Below are 19,300 nucleotides of genomic sequence, written 5' to 3' on the forward strand. Positions count from 1 at the left end.
TCTGGGCTTCCCTCCTGCGTATTGTCCTTTATAGAGAGGGGATCTGGCACCCTCCTGAATGAAGTGGGGGGACGGGCACTAAGAATTTTACTTGGGGATGGGGAGAATGGCTGCCTGAGGTACCTCCCTTGCTGGTCAGAGGCCTCAGCATCCCTTTGCCTCAAGTCTAGGACAAGAGGGAGACAAAACATCAGAGTCAGATGAAGGCAGAGCCTTGGCTTCAAGTTTATTTTTTATTCTCCTTCTATCTAAGCGATACAGCATTCCTTCCCGTGGGAGCCCTACACCATGTCTATTTTCAGAGAGCAGTTCTGATGACTCGGGAACATGCTGGGCGACCATGTGGGATAGGGTCTCCTGTGGAAAAGGTGGACGGCTCTCACGAGTGGACGTCACCAGGGAACATCACTCAGAACAGTTCTTCTGCGTTGGGGACCCTGGCGTCCTGTAACTCCAGCAGCCTCTGCACTGACTCAGCCAGGCCTCGCTCCCCCAGCTGCCGGTTATCTCGAGTGCGCACGTTCACTGACATTTGACTCTGCTCTCTCTGGCCAACCACTGCAGGAGAGGAGAGATTCACAAACCCAAGAAAAAGGTCACTCTATGGGTTGTTTCCTTTTGCTTTGCAAAACTTCAAAATCCTGAATCTTTGGGAAGGATGGGAGCAGAGCCTGGCCATGGTAGCACATGTGCTTGCCCCGCTGTGGTCAGTGCATTCTGAGGAGATAAGGAAACGTCCCAGGCTCGGGCTGCCTTATCAGCAGGTCAGGAGCCCGTCAGACAAAAACAAACATGGAGAGCTACACACAAAGAAAAACTGTATGTGTGAGACAGTACAGGAAGGGGAAAACTGCAGGGCGGGGCTGTGGCGCAGCTTGGTCTTAGTGCTGCCAAGGCAACGGGCATGTGTGATGCCCAGTCAGGCAATCTGGCTGGGAGTTTCTGCTTCTTGCCTTCAGAGGCTGAATAGCCGGGAACAACTTCCTTCCCTTAGGCCTTTCTTGTCCCTTAGAGCTGCCTCCACCCACATAACAATAAACAAGGCTAATTAATGTCTTGATTGGTTTTTGTGCTGGGATCAAACTCGTTGGAGGCCAGTGTTCCACCAGAGCACCATGCCCCGCTCTCAGTTCACACACAGCTCACAGAGGCCTCACACGTCTGGCCTCCTGCAAATCCTGGGATTACAGGTGTGCCTACCGTGCCTGGCTTCAACTGATCCCTTCTTAACCCTCTCTTGTTTCCTCCTCTTTGACGCTGGCCTGGTTAATTAACTTACAGAAACATCCTAGGGTAGGGTTAATGAGAAGACTGTTCTGAGGATGGAGGAGTAGTGGAAGGCAGGCAGATTAGTCAGGTTCTGATCCAGCCCAGGTAATGTACACAGAGCTAAACAACAGACTTATACAGAGAATGTAGAGCTTGGGGCTCTGAGGTCTAAGGCTAACCCTCTTACCAAACTGAAAATTGTAGTGGGCAAGCTGGGCCCGGCGGACTCTCCGGCTGAGGGTCAGTCCACAGTCCGCATCGAGGTCACTCACAAGCCCTGCGGCCTGCAGGCACTGTTGCACCTGGGACAGAGACTGCAGTGAGTCAATCTGAACAGAAGCCTGAGCTATGATGGTCAGTTGCTTGTCTCACCCCCCCGACCCCCGCCTTCCCCAGTGCTCTCTGGAGCTGGCTGCTTGCCTCTTCTCTGAGACACAGGCCCTTCCCATCCTTGACCTAAAACCTTTTGGTGTGCTTCTCACAGAAGAACCCTCGATTATTCTCTGGGCTGTTTGCCAGCGGTCTAACTCTAGTCTGTGTGCATTCTTTTTTTTTTTTTTCCTGAGTTGGGGACCGAACCCAGGGCCTTGCGCTTCCTAGGCAAGCGCTCTACCACTGAGCTAAATCCCCAACCCCATGTGTATTCTTAAGTTTTAAAGGCAATCTCACGAAGCCCAGGCTGTGGCCCTGTGCACAAACATGAACTTTTTTGATCTCCTGCTTTGGCCTCCCAAGTGCTAGCATTGCAGGCTCCTGTGGTACTGGGGACTGAACGCACTGCTTTCTGCTTACTAGGTAAATATGCTACCAACTGGCCTGCATCTAACTATTCAGAAAGGGTCTCAGTAGGAAGCCAAGGCTGGATTCAGTTTTTAGATGGAGAATGTCTAGCACACGGGAAGGCCGCCTCTCAGGCCTTTCCACTCTCCTCTCTGACCAGGGCTGCATGGTAGATGCCCTGCTGTTCCTCATCTTGCTCTCAACTCACCTGCCTGGCATAGTCCTCTTGCTCTGTCCTCACAGGGATGACCACCACCTGGAACGGGGACAGCCACAGGGGCCTGTTGGCAGGAAATGGGGCAGGAAGTTATTCATTTGGCTTTGGCCATTAGGTTAAGGCATAGCTGTAGGGAGGTCTGAGAAGGAAATACACAGGATAAGAGACCAGAACCTAAGGCATGAACTCTCTGAACACGCTGGTGTCCGGTGACTCACCATCTCCCCCCACAGCTTTCTGCCAGCACTCCCAAGAGCCTTTCCACAGACCCCAGCACTGCCCGATGAATAAGGACTGGACACTCGGGGGCCCCCGCCGGCCTGAGGAGAAGGAGCGAGCGAATGGTGAAAGTGCAAATGCTGGGCAGCCCAAATCACCTTCCCATCACCAAGAAGCATCTCTGATGCGGTGGGGTGTGAGGAGCGGCCAAGGTAGAAGGGGCTGAGGCAGGCGGGTGCTGTACCCCTTGTACTGTAGGTCAAATCTCAGTGGCAGCTGGAAGTCAAGCTGGATTGTTCCGCATTGATGGGGCCGGCCAAGGGCATCATGGAGGTGCACATCAATCTAGAAGGAGGGAGGGGAGAGAATCAGACCCCACAGCTTTCATTGGCTTAATTAGCCAATGTCCTCTATCTTGTCCCTGTGAGGAGAGCCGTCCACCCAGACAGCCAATCCTCCTTCCTCTCCACCTAATGAGGGACTGTCCATACCCCAGCCTCTTAATTCTGAATTCTCCTCTGAGACCTACGTCACCCATGCTGCACCACAGCCTATCATCTCCCTCAGTGACCGTCTATACTCTGACCATCCTGATCGGCTCTGCAGCCCCCTTTTCAACCACAGTCCCATCCCCTGTCTACCGCCCTCCTCAGCTCTAATGTTCTCTAGTTCCCCTCACTGCCATTGTACAACTGCTCAGGACCACCTACCATGTCACATGCCACAGATGCCAAAGCAAAGACTGATGCCACCATGGAAATCAGTCCAAGATTCAACTGGTCCCATGCAAACCTCTTTGCCTTGTTCTCCTTAGGGTTTCCTCTCTTAGCTACAGCTTGCTTACTTGACTTATTTCTCGTGTTCTCTCTCTCCCTCCCTCCCACTCTGTGTGTGTGTGCATATGTGTGTGTGTGTGTGTGTGTGCGCACTGACGCGTGTTGGAATCCATCTCGGTAGGAAAGGCAATGTCAAACAAGTGAGTTTCCTAGAGATGGCCCACAGTTTTGCATGGCTGCCGTGGGTGAGCTCTAGGATGTAGATCCTCAGAGACACGCCCTTCCTGTCACTATTACAGAGCCTAATGATTCCTGGGTATCAGCCCACCCCACTGGGCAGCTCTCCTGCAGATCAACATGAAGATGAACTTTCATGTAGAAATTCTGTGTAGACAAACTGGTGATTTCATAATCCCTGATAATGATTTTTTTAGAATTCATAAATCCACACGAGTAATCTTAAGCCCCCTAAAGAAAGAAAAAAAACTGCAAATAGCGAATGGCTCTAGGAAACCTCCATGTGTCATGGGCTAACTACACTAGGAAAAGAAAACAGATTCGAAACAAATTTATAACCAAGGAAAACATTCCTTCTAGGTTAGGAATGAGGCCACCATCTGGTAACTAAAAATCATAAACTGGGAATGGACAACTTGTTATAGGTGCAAGGACAGAAAACAAATGATGGGCTGGTTTATAGAAGACTTCAAAATCGTAAGACACGAGGCAGATGACTTGTCTGTTGACAAAACTGCTGCTTGCTTTAAACTTATAACAAGCTCATGGCCCCAGAACAGACGATGAGTGCTGTTGGATTGGTCCTAATGGAAAGACATGTAGGCAGTTCTGCTGTGACTGCAGGTTACCGCCATGCCAGGAAGTGTCGCCTTAAACTCACTCTGAGCGCATGGATGTAACAGTGCTTAGAAAATCGTGTCACCAATTATCCTGTTGTAATGTCTACCTGACAGCTGGATGATGCAAGTTTTTACGTTAAATATAAAAACTAAGAACAACGACGAAGTGGCAGTGTAGTCTTTTTCTGTTTCATCTGGTGTGCATGTGTCTATCTGTGCCTGGCTTTCTTTCTTTCCTCTCTGACTCATGAGGAGTTATGAACTGAGCTCTCACCTGGCCAGTGAGGGGTCTCTGAGTCAAAGAACTCAAGTAACTAGTTTCTTTTACCCTGCTGCTATCAGTAAGAGGTCATTGCCGGAAGCCATCAGCTTTTGGCCCCAGAACAGTAAGAGAGGTCAAGGGCAGAAGTCATCAGCTTCTGGTGTGAATAGGTATTGTTACACAGCTCTGGCTGATCTGGAACACTACCTTATTCGGTCAACCACGTGAACCATTTCACTTTTTCTTTCTTTCTTTTTTTTTTTTTTTGGAGTTGGGGACCGAACCCAGGGCCTTGCGCTTGCTAGGCAAGCGCTCTACCACTGAGCTAAATCCCCAACCCCACTTTTTATTCTTAATTGCTGTGTGAGTGTGCCTGCTTGTACACAGGTGCTTGAGGCTAGAGCCGAGTATCCTGTGTCTTCTACTGCTCTCTGGCCTCATTCCCTGGAGGCAGTGTAATGTTAGTGTCGACTGTTGACAGGATCTAGACTCACCTAGGAGATAGGCTTCTGACCAAGCTTCTGAGGGATTCTGATTAGATTAACTGTGTGTGGGGCCGTTTCCTGTGAGGAGGCCTGGACTGGATGAAGTGGAACATTGAGGCCCTGCGCCCTCCAGTATTCTTTGTTCCTGACTGTGGTGCAGTGAGGCCTCAATGGGACTCGAGCCTGAGCTATGGGGCAGTATAGACCCTTTCTCTTCCCTTAAGGTGCTCTTAGCAAGAGTATCTGATCACGGCAGCAGGAGAGCCTGAGACAGGCAGGGTCTCTCCCTGAAACTGGGGAGTTTCTCCCCGCTAGGCTGGCAGCCTGCAGGCTTCCTATATAACCGACAACAATGGGGTTACAGACAATCATGAGACCATGGTGAGCTTTTGGGTGGATGCTGGGCTCTGATCTCATGTCCTCACGGTCTGTACAGTAAGCCCCTAACTCAGAACTCTATCTCCGGTCCCTTTTTGTAAGACAGGATCTTGCTCAGCAGTGGTGGCACACGCCTTTAACCCCAGCACTCAGGAGGCAGAGGCAGGTGCATCTCTGAGCTCAAGGCCAGCCTGGTCTACACAGAGACCTCCAGGGCAGCCAGAGTTACACACAGAAACCCTGCCTCAAAAAACAAACACAGGTAGATAAAATATACTTGGCTTCGAGGCATTAGCTTCTCCCCAGGACCATGTGACTACCCCTCAGCCTGCCGTTTATCACATCCGAGCCACGATCAGTGTGCGGTGGTTTAACTTAGTTCTTTTCTCAGCTGTAGAATAATCGTCAGTAAGTGTCCTGCACGGGCCTTAGTGAGCATTCCTCTGCCGGCCGAATGCACATCAGAACACAAGCACATCTAGGCAGCATCCACACTGGAGCCTATAGGCCAGGAGTAGAAACCCTAACAAGCAGAAACTACGCAGGCCAGGATTGGGGGGACACAATTAAACACATGCATACACACACACACACACACACACACCCCTGTTGTGTGTGCTCGAGTGCATGTGCATGCATTGTGGTTGTGTGCCGATGGAAGCTGGGAGAAGGTGCCAGATTCTGAAGCACTACTGTAAGGCAGCTGTGAATGGTCTGATGTGGGTGTGGGCATCAAACCCAGATCTCCAACTGAGATGAACCCAATCTGTCTTTTGAGACAGGGTCTCACCATGTGGCCCTGTCTGGTTTGGAACTTGATATATAGACCAGGTTGGCCTTGAACTCACAGAGATCTGCTTACATCTGCCTCCAAGATTTAAGTGCTGGGATTAAGGCATGCAGTGAACCATCACATTAGGCCCCCTACTCCTGATTTTTTTAAAAAGATTTTTTATTATGTATATAGCATTCTGCCTGCAGGCCAGAAAAGGGGGCCAGATCTCATTACAGATGGTTCTGAGCCACCAGTGCTCTTAACCTCTGAGCCATCTCTCCAGCCCAACTCTTGACTTTTTAAGAGACAGAATTCTTTTTTCCCTTAGTACTTTTAAACAAGGTCTTGTTATGTGTTTCAGTTTGGCTCTGAAGTCAACATCCTCCTGTCTTACTCTCCTTAGTGCTAGGATTGTAGGAGTGTAACAAGATTCATACCTACTTATCTATATAGATATATATTATTTTTAGTTTTCTTTTTTAAAAAATATTTATTTATTTTATGTATGGGAGTATACTGTTGCCATCTTTATTTATTTATCCCTATCCCACTCCCACCTCTCGCTCTCTTTAATTGTATCCCATTACAGATGGCTGTGAGCCACCATGTGGTTGCTGGGATTTGAACTCAGGACCTCTGGAAGAGCAGTCAGTGCTCTTAACTGCTGAGTCATTTCTCCAGCCCTACTTTTGGTTTTCTTTTCCTTTTTTCTTTTTTTTTTTCGGAGCTGGGGACCGAACCCAAGGCCTTGCGCTTGCTAGGCAAGCGCTCTACCACTGAGCTAAATCCCCAACCCCTACTTTTGGTTTTCAAAACAGGATTTTTCTGTGTAGCCCTGGGAGTCCTGGAACTTGTTCTCTAGACCAGGCTGGCCTCGAACTCAGGGACTAAATGCCTGTAACACCACTATCCAGCTATATTGGTTACCTATATTTTAAATTATCATTACTTTTTTTTACATTTATTTACTTTGTGTGTATGTGCATGGAGTGAAACTGTAGAAGGCAGAGGACAACTTTGGGAATTGCCCTTGCCTTACACCATACAGGTTCCAAAGTTGTTTGTTTTTGAAAAAAGGTCTCACTACGGAGTCCTCACTAGCCTGGAATTCACCATGTAGATTAGGCTGGTCTTGAACTCATAGAAGTCCATTTGCCTATGCTGCTGGAATTAAAGGTGTGCATACTGTGCATGGCTATAGATAAATCTTTAAAAAAAAAAAGGCATATGTCACCACTGCCTGGCTCCTACACAGTCTAAAACAATTCTTTGTGGATACAACTTAATAAACCAAGAGAACTAAATATAACTCTTAAGTGTGGTTCCAGCTTGCCTTAGGCCCATAGAACGCCCCATCTCCAGGGTTGAGGTTCCAGGGTTCTCCAAACTCTTCCAAGGCTTGTTGTAGGACCTTAGAGGGAACAGATGAGAGGAATGTGTCAGGAAACTAATGAGCAAGGTAACGTGCCCACCTGTGAAAATCAACACCCATACCTATGCCTTCTGAAGACCTTGCTACATATCCCGGGCTCTCCCCTGGAGCCGGTTTATCTGCCTGGCTTCCCTTCCTCTTACTCACCTTCTCAGCCTGGTCCCATAGGTGAGGCTCCCCTAGGAAGCCGGGTGGTCGGGTAGACAAAGCCAGGTGGAAGGAGAAACCAAGAACCGAGTAGACAGACCGGAGAAAATCAAGGCAGCCCCGGATCTCTGCTTCCAGCTGGAGACAGGAAACCGGGGTGTGAGCTGTATGCCAACTAGAAATCAGAAGGGATAGGTAGTTTGGGGGGAAAACAGGGAAAACCAGAGGAGTAGCTATACTGCAGTAAAAGAAGGCAACTGGGGCCTGTGGATGAAGTCCTGGGTTGGATTTCCAGCACTGTATAATCCAGGCATGGTAGCACATACCAGAAATCTCAACTGCTCAGGAGGTGAGGCGGAAGGACCATAAGTTCAAGGTCATCCTCAGTAACATAGTACATTTGGGGCCAGCCTGGATTACACAAGACCCTGTCTTTAAAAAAGGGCAAAGAAAGCTGACTCTTTTGAAGAGCAAGGAAAACCACCTGACTGGGCGCACAAAAGATGTGAGCATCATCCTGCTGGAAGCGCCACAGCCGCGTCAATCCTCCCAGACTGCCAGAGGCCTCCGCACGATGCAGGACTCCGAAATCAGCCAGCCGCACAGGCAGTTCTCGCCAGGATCTGGGCCGGTGGGCAAACATCAGGCTGAGGTTGGGATGAAAACAGATTAGGGCCATAGGGAAAAGGAGCCCTGGCCTTAGGATGTAGCCTTGGATGACCTAGGACTTGCTATGCAGCTTAGGCTGGTCTCAAACTCATGATCTTTCTGCTTTTGCCTCCCCAGTTCTGAAATTATAGCTGTGTGCCACCACGCCTAACACTGAGTGCCCATTTTCTCTGCAATCCTAGCTGCCACCCTCCCCCTCCCAGCATGCTCTCCCTCCCAGCATGCTCTCCTCAGAGTTTGAGGCTAGCCTGGTCTATGTAGTGAGTTTGGGGTGAGCCAGGGATACATAGTGAGACCCCTGTGTAGAAAAAAAGAGTTAAACTCTTAGTCACACCGTAGTAGACATCAGTTACTGTCCATATTTTGTGATGGGTACAGGGCCTTGACATCACCTAGGGAGCTGGAGAGACGGCTCAGTGGTTAAGAGCACCCAACTGCTCTTCCAGAGGTCCTGAGTTCAATTCCCAGCAACCACATGGTGGCTCACAACCATCTGTAATAGGGTCTGATGCCCTCTTCTGGTGTGTCTGAAGATAGCTACAGTGTGCTCATATATAAATAAATCTTAAAAAAAAAAAAAAAAAAAGACATTACCTAAGAACACAAATGCTCAAGAAATAGAATAATTTCCCAAAATTCACTTGGCTAAACTGGAATCTATTGGAATCTATTGAACATAGATTCAAGGCCCAAATTAGATCCCTCACTATTCTTTCCAAGGTTCCCTCCCTCCTTCCCTCTCTCCCTTCCTTCCTTCGTTCCTTCCTGGTTTTTTGAGACAGGGTTTCTCTTTGTAGCTCTGGCTGTCCTAGAACTAGCTCTGTAGACCAGGCTGGCTTTGAACTCAGAGATCTGCCTGCCTCTGCCTAGAATACTGGGATTAAGGGCGTGCGTCGCCTCGCCCAGCTCCAAAGTATGTTCTGTCACTTCACATTTGGTGACCTGTATCCCAGCCCCAGGAGGAGCTAGGCCTCCTGGCTCCCAACTCACCAGTGTGCAGGGCAGTTCATGGGCTTTAGAGCAAGTGTGTCTTTGGGACACCTGGCAGGATGGCCACTCTGGGAGCTGTCGACACCATCAGTGCCTGGGGGCTTTAGGGAAAACATGTGTGCCCTATAATGCTCCCAGTGCCCTGACTGTTCCCAGAGTTTTGTAGAAAACAGCGTGGGAGTTTTCACCTCTGAGAAACCTCGTCGGGCATACTCAGCCTGCAAAGGTGGAGAGGAGAGAAAAAGCTTTGCAAGTCCCTCGGGGACTCGGACCATGCTGACAAAGCCATGCTGATTCTCTAAGCTGCTTCACCACAGACCACAACAGGAACACCTTGTTAAAGGTCACCAGGACTCTACAAGACTTAGGCTCTCACTCCCTACTCCTTCTTTCCTTTGAGACAGAAATCTCCTACTACATGGCTCAGGCTGCCCTCAAACTCACGATCCTTCTTTTTCAGTATCTTGGTGCTGGAACTGTAGGCACAGGCCAGCGAGCTTCAGCCAATCCCAAACTCCTTGGCTCCATCCCATCCCCTAGACTTGTATCCTTACCCTGATAAAAGCCACCAGGGCGTTATAAATTCTTGTCCCTCGTGGCAGGAAAAAGCAGCTCCCAGGGCTCAGCTCATGGAAGAAGAAGAGCTCCTGTTCCTGGGGAAAGAATAGCCTGTCACTCAAGGGGGAGGGCTCTGGGACTGTAGAAGCAAGTGACAGAGCTGCTCCTGCTGGCTGCGTCTTCTGGCAGATGACAGTCACACTCTTCCACCAGGGGTAGTTGTTTGAACCTTTAATCCCAGTACTTGGGAGGGAGAGGAGGAAGGTCAAGGGTTTGGGTCATTCTCGGCTATAGCAGGAAGTCAGACCAGTTTACATGAGACCTGTCTAAAAAAGTCAAAACTGAAAAAAACTCAAGATAAAAACCCAACAGAAGACCAGATCACATCCCCTCGTCTCTTCCCCCTCACCCCCCTTCCCATTCTTCTGTGCTCTCTACCTTCCCGATGCGTCTGTGATCTCTTAACTCTGCTTCCTCCCTTCGAGCTTCCCAATTCCTCAGTAACTCTGCCTTGGGGAAAGAAATTCCTGATACCCTCTGCAGTGTCTCAGGCGCTTCGGAGGACCTCCACAAGGCCGAGGAGTTCTGTTGAGAGGGCGGAGGGAGGCAAAGGGAAGATGAAGCGGATCAGAGGCACTGGCTCTACCTGACAAGTCTCTGAGGCTCTCAGCTTAGAGGCCACCGCTTGGAGATCAGTTCACCTCACCCATAGGATTACGTGTTTCTCCTTGGGCTACCTGGATCATGTCTTGTAGGTTGTGTGTGTGTGTGTGTGTGTGTGTGTGTGTGTGTGTGTGTGTATGTGAAGATCAGTTCATCTCATTACTTTTCCTATCATCAATACCCATAAGATTGCATCTTACTTGATCTTGTCTTTTATGTATCCCATATATGTATGCATGCATATATGTATGTATGTATGCATATATGTATGTATTAGATGTAATGTCACACAGACACCTTTTTCTCACTGCCCACGGCACCCTTGTCCTCTTACGTTTAGTTCCATCTCCTAATTAATGACTTATTAGAAAAACTAAACTATGGTCAAATGTCAGCCTGCCCACCATTCCTTATCAATACTCCCTACAGCTGCTAGGAAAGTCAATCTTCCACACCACACTCTACTCCCAGCTACATGAACTCCAAATGCCTCTGCCTTTAAGAGGATCAGTCAGAGCCGGCGTGGAGGTGCAGCCTCCAACCCCAGCACTTGGCAGAGGCAGGTGGATCTCTGTGAGTTGGAGGTCAGCCTGGTCTACAAAGCAAATTCCAGGATAGCCAGGACTATACAGGGGAAATCCTGTCTCGAAAAACCAAAAACCAAAATCAACCAATTAACCAACCAACCAAAAAACCCAATATTAATAAAAACCTTTGCTGATGTTGTAAGACAGGGTCTTGAACAGTCAAAGCTGATCTCAACTTGATGTATGACTCAAGGAGGACCTCCATTTCCCAAGTGCTGGCATCACAGGAACATGCCTGCCTTGAACGAACTGACAAATCATAGCCTTTCCCTTAAGCACTCTCACCTGTGCTATCTGGCTTTGTTCCTATGGTGCAGCTTTACCAGTGCCACAGCAATAGTCAGTTTTACTTTATAGACACAAGCATCAGCTGAGGAGATTTGGCCAAAGCCACATACCTCATTAGTGGCAGACCCAACTGTGCAGTTTTCGGCTGAGTTTTCAGGGGGTCTTTTCTACACACCCACCTGTCACCTGGTAGCTTCCACCTTGTCCAGTGACACAGAGTTGAGGGACAGCACTTTCAGGGAAGGCAGGCCTGTGCCTTGGGTGCTTTCCCAAGTCAAACAGTGTCACCACCCCCATATGACCCTATCTAGCCTGCTCATGGTCTCTTGTTTATTTCCCTTAATGCTGATCCAGACTACAGAGTCTAAACTGAATTCTGGACTCTGGCAGGGGCTCCAGTATGTACTGTGAAACTCAGTACCTCCCATGAAACCTTGAGATTCCAGAGTGGAGAGAACCCTCTTTCTCCTAGATTCCCTCATTAGCCATGAGAACAGGGAAGGGACTGAGAGAGAAAGGATCACCCTTTCCATGCTGTGATAACAGGAGTACCACCCTACCCTGACCCCACGACTCACCGTGAGCAGCTTCAGTGCTCCAATCTGTCCTGTGTGCCGAAGATGGGGGCCCTGGCACAGGTCAACCGACATGCCACACCTGAGAGAAGGAGGCCTGTCAGTGCTCTCTAGGTTCTCCTGCTTCCTTTTCTCCCTTTGAGGGCTTCAACTGACAGAGCAATGGCAGACAAAAGTAAACTCCTCCTCCCGTTTCTTTTTCTGGAGATCGGCTCTTCTGCCATCACCTCCCTTTACCCCAGGTCTGGCCTCCTCAGAGTGCCCCTGCTTTCTTTCCTCTTGACAAGGCTCACCCGTACACTGTTGCTGTCGTGCCTGTCACTTTCTCCTCGATCACATGAAGCTTAAAGTGGTTATCCTAGGAGAAGGCAGACAAGGACTGTGAAGCCGCTAGGACGCCTGGGGAGTTACCCTTTTTCTTCCAGCCTCATCAGGTCCCTCTGGCACACCGCCGAGTCACCTTGAAGAGCTGGCGAAGCTGACCCCGGGAAGCCTCTAGCCTTCGGAAAGGCTGTGCAGCAGTTATGATCTCCTGGCAAATCCGCTCTAAAGTGGGCAACTCCGTGCTGCGGACTGTCCTGGAAAAGGAGCATCACTAGCTTGCTTCTTTGGACACAACCCCTAAGTGATGACATGCTAGCCAGGGGTAAAGGCCTGACCATTGACAAATCTGTAATTACTGGCAAAGACAAACTCAGAGAAAACATAAATAGGAAAGTAAGTGTAGATAGTCTGTGTAGATTTAAGTGTATGTGCTGGGGATTGAACTCAGGGCCTTGCTCATCCTCGGCAAGTACTATTTAGGCAAGGTAGGAGGATCATGAGTTCAAGAACAGGCTGGGCTATAAAATGAGAAAGAGAAGGAGGGAGGGAGGGAAGGGGAGAGAGTGTGTGTTGAAAGGAGGAATGCCGGACGAACAATGGTAACACCTGAATTCATGAAGACCAGAAAAGGTGAATTGCAGCAGTCAGAAGAGAGACCCACTGCAGAAGGGATGGGAGTTTCTGTTTGGTGCCTAGAAGATCTCTTAGCTTCTCCTCTAAACTAAGGTTGCTCCAAGATCCCAGAAACCACCCCAGAATCAATCTCCTTTCTTGGACTGCTCACCGTTCTTTTCCCAGGAAGAAATCAAGGTAAAAGCCAGATTCTGTACTTGGACCTCTGCAGAGAACAGCACCCAGATGTTGCTCAGCTGCTGCACCCAGAACGTGGGCACTAGAGCGCCAGAACACCTGGATTCGCAAGAACGAAGTCTGAGCTCGTCAACCTCTTACCAGTACCAGCTCTGAGGCTCTTCTCGAGAGGCTGCTGGCAAAGCTGGAAAGGCTGCTCTAATGACCGCCACGAAATGGAGAACCTAGATGTCTAGAGATGGGTTCTATAAATAGTAAAAAGTTGTTTTAAATGGGGGTTGGAGAGATGGGCCAATGGTTAGTAACCTTGTTCTTACAAAGGACCTAGTTTTGGTTCCTGAACCAGGTAGCTCACAGCCACCTATTAACTCTGATTTCCTGGGATCTGACAGTCTTTTGTAGACTCTATGGGCTCCAGGTATGAATGTAAACACATAACACATACAGGCACTCACATGTATACAGAAAATAAAAATAAGAAGAAGAAACGAGGGGTTGGGGATTTAGCTCGGCGGTGGTGCACTTGCCTAGCAAGCACAAGGTCCTGGGTTTGGTCCTCGGTTCTGAAAAAAAAAAATGAAAAAGAAAAAAAAAGATCTAAAAAAAAAAAAGAAGAAATGATATATCTATTTATTTATGGGTATTTTGCCTTTCTGCACAGGTATGTGCACCGCATACATGTCTGCTGCCACGGATTCCCTGAAAGTGGGGTTTCAGATAGTTATAAGCTGCCATGTGGGTGCTGGGAATTGAACCCTGGTCCTCTAGAAGAACAACGAGTGCTCTTAACTGCTGAGTCATCTCTCTAGCCCCCAATAAAAAACATTTACAGGAAGCAGAGGGCCAGTATCGTTTCTTCTGCTACTGAGGGAAGTGTGGGTCCACCCTATACATCCTCAGTGTCTCCTGGACTAGGAGGCCAGGCTGTTGGCCTTTGCTGCTCCTTTGAGCTTCGGGGCTTCAGTGTGTACTACAGAAAGTGTGGCTCCTAACTGGATGCTCTCACTGGTGGGGAAGCTCTGGCTGGAGGCTGGACTTGGCCTACATAGCAAGACACTGTCTTAAAAAAACAAAACAGAACAAAACCAACCCGCAGTTCCTTAGACTTTTGGTTTTGCTGCTGTTGATACTGCTGTGTGTGTTGTTGTTATAACCAGGCCTCGCCCAGTGGCTGTGGCTGTCCCAGCAGTCTGATATGCATGCCTGAGTGCCATTATTTTCTGTTCCCGTAATCTACTGTGATGGAACTATTCTTGGATTGGTTCACTATTCACATCTAGATGATAAAAGAAATACATTTTTTTCTGGATTCTAATAAACAAGGTTCATATGATGCTTGGACTGACGTGAAAGGAAGGAAGCAGAAGGCCCCTGGTTTGTGTTCAGTTACGGAAGCCATGAGAACTGAGTCACAGATGACTTACACTGTGTGCACCGAGAGGTTAACTAGGACATTATCCTGTTTCTCAGCATTGTCTCCCTTTCACTAGCACACAAGGCATTCGCTTAGTAGACCAATGTTCAATCAATCACTCAATCAATAAATAAATAATAGAGCCTTCCTCAAGGTTTTCCAGGCTCCTAAGGAATAATCTGTCTGTGACAGGTCTCCTTCCCACTTTTGAATTGAGAAAGTGAAGCAAAAGAACAATTACATTTTCCTGTTTAAAGATCACTCAGATAATCAGGCTCGGTGCTCACCATATGGAAGAAACTTACCGCTTTGCCCTCTGGGGAATCAAATGTCAGAAATCTGAGGTGACAATCTGTCTCCAAGGGTCGGTCCAGATCGTAAAGTTCTCCATTTACTTCAGCAGCCACTGCAGTATCAGCCAGTGTCGAACTGCGGCAGTAGGAGGGCAGTGGGGATGAAGACAGAGTGTTATATTCTACAGGGCAGGGGGTGGTATCTCTCAGCACCTCTAATTTGCCAAGTGGAGATAAGTTTCCAGAGTGATAAGACCTACTATTTCTTCCCCCAATGTAACCTTTGGGAAGGCAGAAACTCTGGAACTATAAAGATAAATGCTTAAGAAAAAAGCTCCCACCCTCCGTTTTAAAGACAGGTCTTGCTATATGGCCCAGGCTGGCCCTGAATTCTGAGTCTTTTGTCTCCGCTCTCTGAGTGCTAAGATTACAGGTCTATAGCACCGTGCTTGGCAAGAAAGGCTATCCAAGCACAGTGGCTCACACATGTAACCTTGCCACTTGGGAGGCCTAAGCAAGAGGGTTTTTCCTAAATTCAAGGCCAGGCTGGGCTGAGGCAGTCTCAATAGAGGGAGTATCGAGCACAGTTCCTGTGTGGAGCAGAGTTCTTTGGAAGCCACTACAAGGTATGGCTGGGTCTCAGCAGACTTCTGTGGCCAGAGTTACAAAGACACAATTTTTCTTGCCCCTTTACTTCTTCTGACCTCCATGACAACTTAAAACAGCATGGCTTTACCCTCTTCTCTCCTTGTTTTATTCAGAGCAGCTGCTGCCTGCCCTGGAATTTTTTTTTTTAAACTAAAGTTGTTCTTGAAAAAAAAAAAAAAAAAAACCAAAACAAAAGACCTCACTCAGGAGAGCGCTTACTGAGATGCAAAAAGAGCTGGGTTTGATTTCCAGCATTACATAACCATAAATGGCCGTGCACACCTCTAATCTTAGAAGCTAGGAAGTGGAGGAAAAAGGATCAAGACAGCTCAAAGTTGGGGTGCCCAAAATGTTTGTGAGCTGGTACGGGTGCTTGCTTCCAAGCTTGATGAGCTGCGTTCAATCCCTGGAATTATACAGTGGAGGGAAAGAACTCACTCCCAAAAGTCGCTCTTTGACCTCCACATGTACACTGTGGTTTGCATTTGTGTGGCCATGCTGAGGCACACGGGTGAGCATTGGATAAGGATGTGTCTGGTGTGTGTGTGTGTGTGTGTGTGTGTGTGTGTGTGTGTGTGTGTGTGCGCGCGCACGCGCTCGCACAAATGTAAAAAAAAAAACAAAAACTTTTTTTTTTTTTTGGAGACAGGGCCTCTCTACACAGCCCAGGTGTCCTGGAACTTCAGGCGATCTACCAGGCTGGCCTGGTATGCAGAGACCCACCTGCCTCTGCCAATGAATTCTGCGATTAAAGGTGTGCACCAACAAGATCAGCTGGAAAAATAATTTTTTTTTTTAAAGATGCTTTTCTGGGGGAGTAGGTATTCTGTCTTCTTCCTTAAGAGCCAACAATCATGTCTTTGGCAAGGCGCACGGCCAGCAGGCTAGGCTGGCTGGCCAGATAGTTCAGGGATCTGCCTGTCTCTGCCTATCCAGTTCTGGCATTACAAACACATGCCATCACACCCTTCTTATTTTTAACCCCAAACTATTATTTCGTTTACTTATGGGTGGGACACACATGCTACAGAGTGTGTGTGCACGCGCGCACAGGGTGTGGGGGGTGGTCAGAAGACAATTTTGAGTCAGTTTCCTTTCACTATGTGGATTGTAAGATCAAATTCAGGTCTCAGGTCCTTATGCTTGTGACTGACTGACCTCTAATCCTAACCCTCTCCCTACCCAAAGACTACACCTTTCTGATGGGAAACAAAGACAAAGAAAAATGTAAACAAACAAAAAGCTGCTTTCTTTTCCTGGCCCGGTGCAGAAAAGGACAGAAAGATAATTCTGTAGGTAGAGGATGGCTTGATACCTGATCTGCTGGGCCAGTTGATAAGGGGTTGTATTCCATGCAACAGCATCTACCTTCTGGCCTTCAGGAAGTGATATCTTAATAGTCCGGGCTTTCTTCTGTGTCATACTTGCTAATCTCTTCACCTGAGCAGTCCATAGCTCCTCAAAAAGGCCAAATCGTTCTGCCAACCAATGTGGAGGAGTTGGTATAGGGGCCTGAAGGGAAAGACAGGTTAGGAGGAATCACGGGGAGTAGTTCCACTACTCCGGAATGGGGGTCGTAGGGGTTATGGGTGTTTAAGATGCATTGATTCTAAGGTGGGGACTGGGTGACAATAGGTCTTAAACTGGGGATTCAAAGGGATCAAACATTTCCGAATGGGGAAGTAGGGTCCAGGGGAGGCTGGACAGCCTGCCCTCTTGGACTCTGCAGGGCTGGATGGTTGGGAGCTTGGCGTACCTCACGCACTGTGTGGAGCTCGCAGCGGCGGAACCCCGGGAGTGGGAACCCAAGCCGGCGCCACCTCAGACAGAGACCCATGCTGCCTCAAGTCGGTACCTCCATGCTCAGATCACCGATTCTTCCTCATCAGACTCCTCATTGGCTCCTAAGCCAGTAATATCCCTTCCTATTGGATAATGTCGCCGCCACTCTGGTCGAGCACCACCCCCAGGAACTCCGCCGAGGCACGACCCACACAGCAGCAGCCGCTCTGGGAAAGGTTCCGGTTGACCGGAAAGTGGAAGCTGTTGCACACACCTGCAACCCGGCGCCCAAAGTGACAAGAAGGTGGCCAACTTTGAGGACCGGGGGCATACCTCCTGGGGGCAAGAGTGAGAGAAAAACAGGAAGTGGAAATTAGTCATTTTTCTTTAATTATAAAATTTATTAAATATCCTAAAAGCTGGCAAGAAATAAGCACAGACACTGGAACTAAACATCTAGAGTAAATCCTGGATCTGGCATTAATCAAGTAGTTTTTTGTAAACTTTCTGTAATCTCGATTTTTCTCATCCTTAAAACAAGAATAAAAATATCTGTTCGAGTTCTGGAGGTACATTTTATGTAAATTGCTAAACTCAGTGCTTGGTATATAATGAGCGCCAGCAGCAAGGCACTGTTACTACCACTGACTACAACAAGACTATCTTGGTGGCCATTCCTTTGCAGGCGTGGAGAAGGGAGAGTTTAGAGACCTCTTAATATCACAGATGTGGCATTTAATTAGTCAATCATTATTGTGTATGTGTGCATGGAGGATCTTTGTGGGCATGGGTGGCAGTTTTGTAGGTCAGATACCACCTTTCTGTGGTCAGTTCTGCCCTTTCACCTTACATGGGTCTTAGGGATCAAAGTCATGTTGCTAGGCTTGACCAGCAAGTCCCTTTTATCTCCTGAGCCATCTTACTGGTCTCAGATGTGGAATTTAGAAATCACAGAAGGTAATCAAGGTAAAAAAAAAAAACCTCGGGTGCTGATGAATCCGAGGTGTGTGCTCTTCCAGCATACCTTGCTTTTTCTGTACTTCCAATAGACTCCAAGACCATCTTAGCGACATCCAACTCTGTCCAGTTCTGTTCCTTAAATAAGCCTTCATCTTCCTTTATCCTTTCTTTTATCCCTCTCCATTAAATCTCGAATACAGGGCTAGCTATATCAGCTTTATACAGTAAAAACAAAAGCATGGTCAGATGTGTGGAGAAGCATAAAGGGAAGTGAACTTATAAGCACCTGTTGAGGCTCAAATAGTCCCTCACCTTGGGGTGGGGTGGGAACACTTAGTCCGTTACCAGAATGCGGTCGTGATGGGATCATAGGGTCTTGTGGAAGAGTAGTCAGAACAAGCTGCTTAACCTAGGCTTCCAAAAAGGCCCAAAGTTCTGTCTGGGGAGGGCAGCTGACTCGAGTCATAGGCCACTCTGGGGCTCCATCTTCTGATATGTAAGACCTCCTGAAATACAAACAAAGAGACAAGGCTATGGGGAGGAAGATTTTGTGTGAGTTCTGGTGGTCAGAGTGCAGCATTTTAAGTAGCATTCAGAAAGAATGGCGCCATCAGACCTAGATTTTCTTGTGGCACTGTGGCAGAGGGAGTGTGGCAGAGGCAGTATAGAGGCAAACCACAGACAACAAAATAGATGGTGTTCAATAAAAATGTTAAATATTACTGGTTGTGTACTGATTGAAAACTTCAAAAGATAGGGATTTTGGACACAATTTTTAAAAATTATTCTACAGGCCCTTTTGATAGGATCACAGAGAGGTGCCACCCTGGAATGACAGCTTCTTACACTCATCCTTCAACATTACTACGTGCAGTGCACTGGGCTGATGCTGCCTGAGCTGCTACTACATCATGAACCTTGATGTTATCCCCTCACCCACTGTAGCAAGTCAGGCATCTAAGGCCGATACTTATTTGTTCTTTACATCCTCAGGAGATATTAAGCTTTTAGTTTACCTGGAAAATACCTCTGCAACTTTCTTGCCTACCCCACACTTGCCTGCCAAGATCCCGAGATGCAGTATTATTTCACAATTCCATCTCATCCCCAGAACAACTGTCAGTACTGTTCTTATGCTCCCT

The 19,300-nt window shown here is 48.1% G+C and overlaps 2 protein-coding genes across 6 annotated transcripts in view; both read right to left on the bottom strand.

Moving 5' to 3' along the window:
- Window positions 1-196: 196 nt before the first annotated feature.
- Tars2 (threonyl-tRNA synthetase 2, mitochondrial) lies at window positions 197-17,310 on the bottom strand. 4 transcript variants are annotated; one of them, NM_001014040.1, is made up of 18 exons: window positions 17,173-17,268; window positions 16,732-16,928; window positions 14,781-14,904; window positions 13,036-13,160; window positions 12,388-12,505; window positions 12,221-12,285; window positions 11,931-12,009; window positions 10,253-10,399; window positions 9,811-9,909; window positions 9,257-9,474; window positions 8,082-8,244; window positions 7,598-7,735; window positions 7,352-7,429; window positions 2,730-2,830; window positions 2,485-2,586; window positions 2,258-2,330; window positions 1,457-1,571; window positions 220-558 (listed from the first exon to the last, which is right to left on the bottom strand). In NM_001014040.1, exons 1-18 carry the CDS (start codon window positions 17,251-17,253, stop codon window positions 410-412), a joined length of 2,172 nt encoding a protein of 723 aa, NP_001014062.1. In that variant the 5' UTR covers window positions 17,254-17,268; the 3' UTR covers window positions 220-409. The 4 variants fall into 4 exon arrangements, with proteins under 4 accessions (XP_038958296.1, XP_038958297.1, XP_038958299.1 ...); XM_039102368.2 differs by lacking the exon at window positions 10,253-10,399 and having other exon boundaries at window positions 197-558; window positions 17,173-17,310; XM_039102369.2 differs by lacking the exons at window positions 12,388-12,505; window positions 13,036-13,160 and having other exon boundaries at window positions 197-558; window positions 17,173-17,310.
- Window positions 17,311-18,529: 1,219 nt separating this feature from the next.
- The window catches only part of Rprd2 (regulation of nuclear pre-mRNA domain containing 2), a 56,569-nt gene continuing 55,798 nt past the window's right edge, over window positions 18,530-19,300 (bottom strand). For both annotated transcript variants that reach the window (XM_063281096.1, XM_063281095.1), the window contains one exon: window positions 18,530-18,664. In XM_063281096.1, coding sequence (XP_063137166.1) covers window positions 18,568-18,664 — 97 coding nt within the window. In that variant the 3' untranslated portion in view covers window positions 18,530-18,567. The remainder of the gene's footprint in view (window positions 18,665-19,300) is intronic.

This window comes from Rattus norvegicus, chromosome 2, assembly GCF_036323735.1.
Source record: "Rattus norvegicus strain BN/NHsdMcwi chromosome 2, GRCr8, whole genome shotgun sequence".
NCBI classification, from domain to species: domain Eukaryota; kingdom Metazoa; phylum Chordata; class Mammalia; order Rodentia; family Muridae; genus Rattus; species Rattus norvegicus.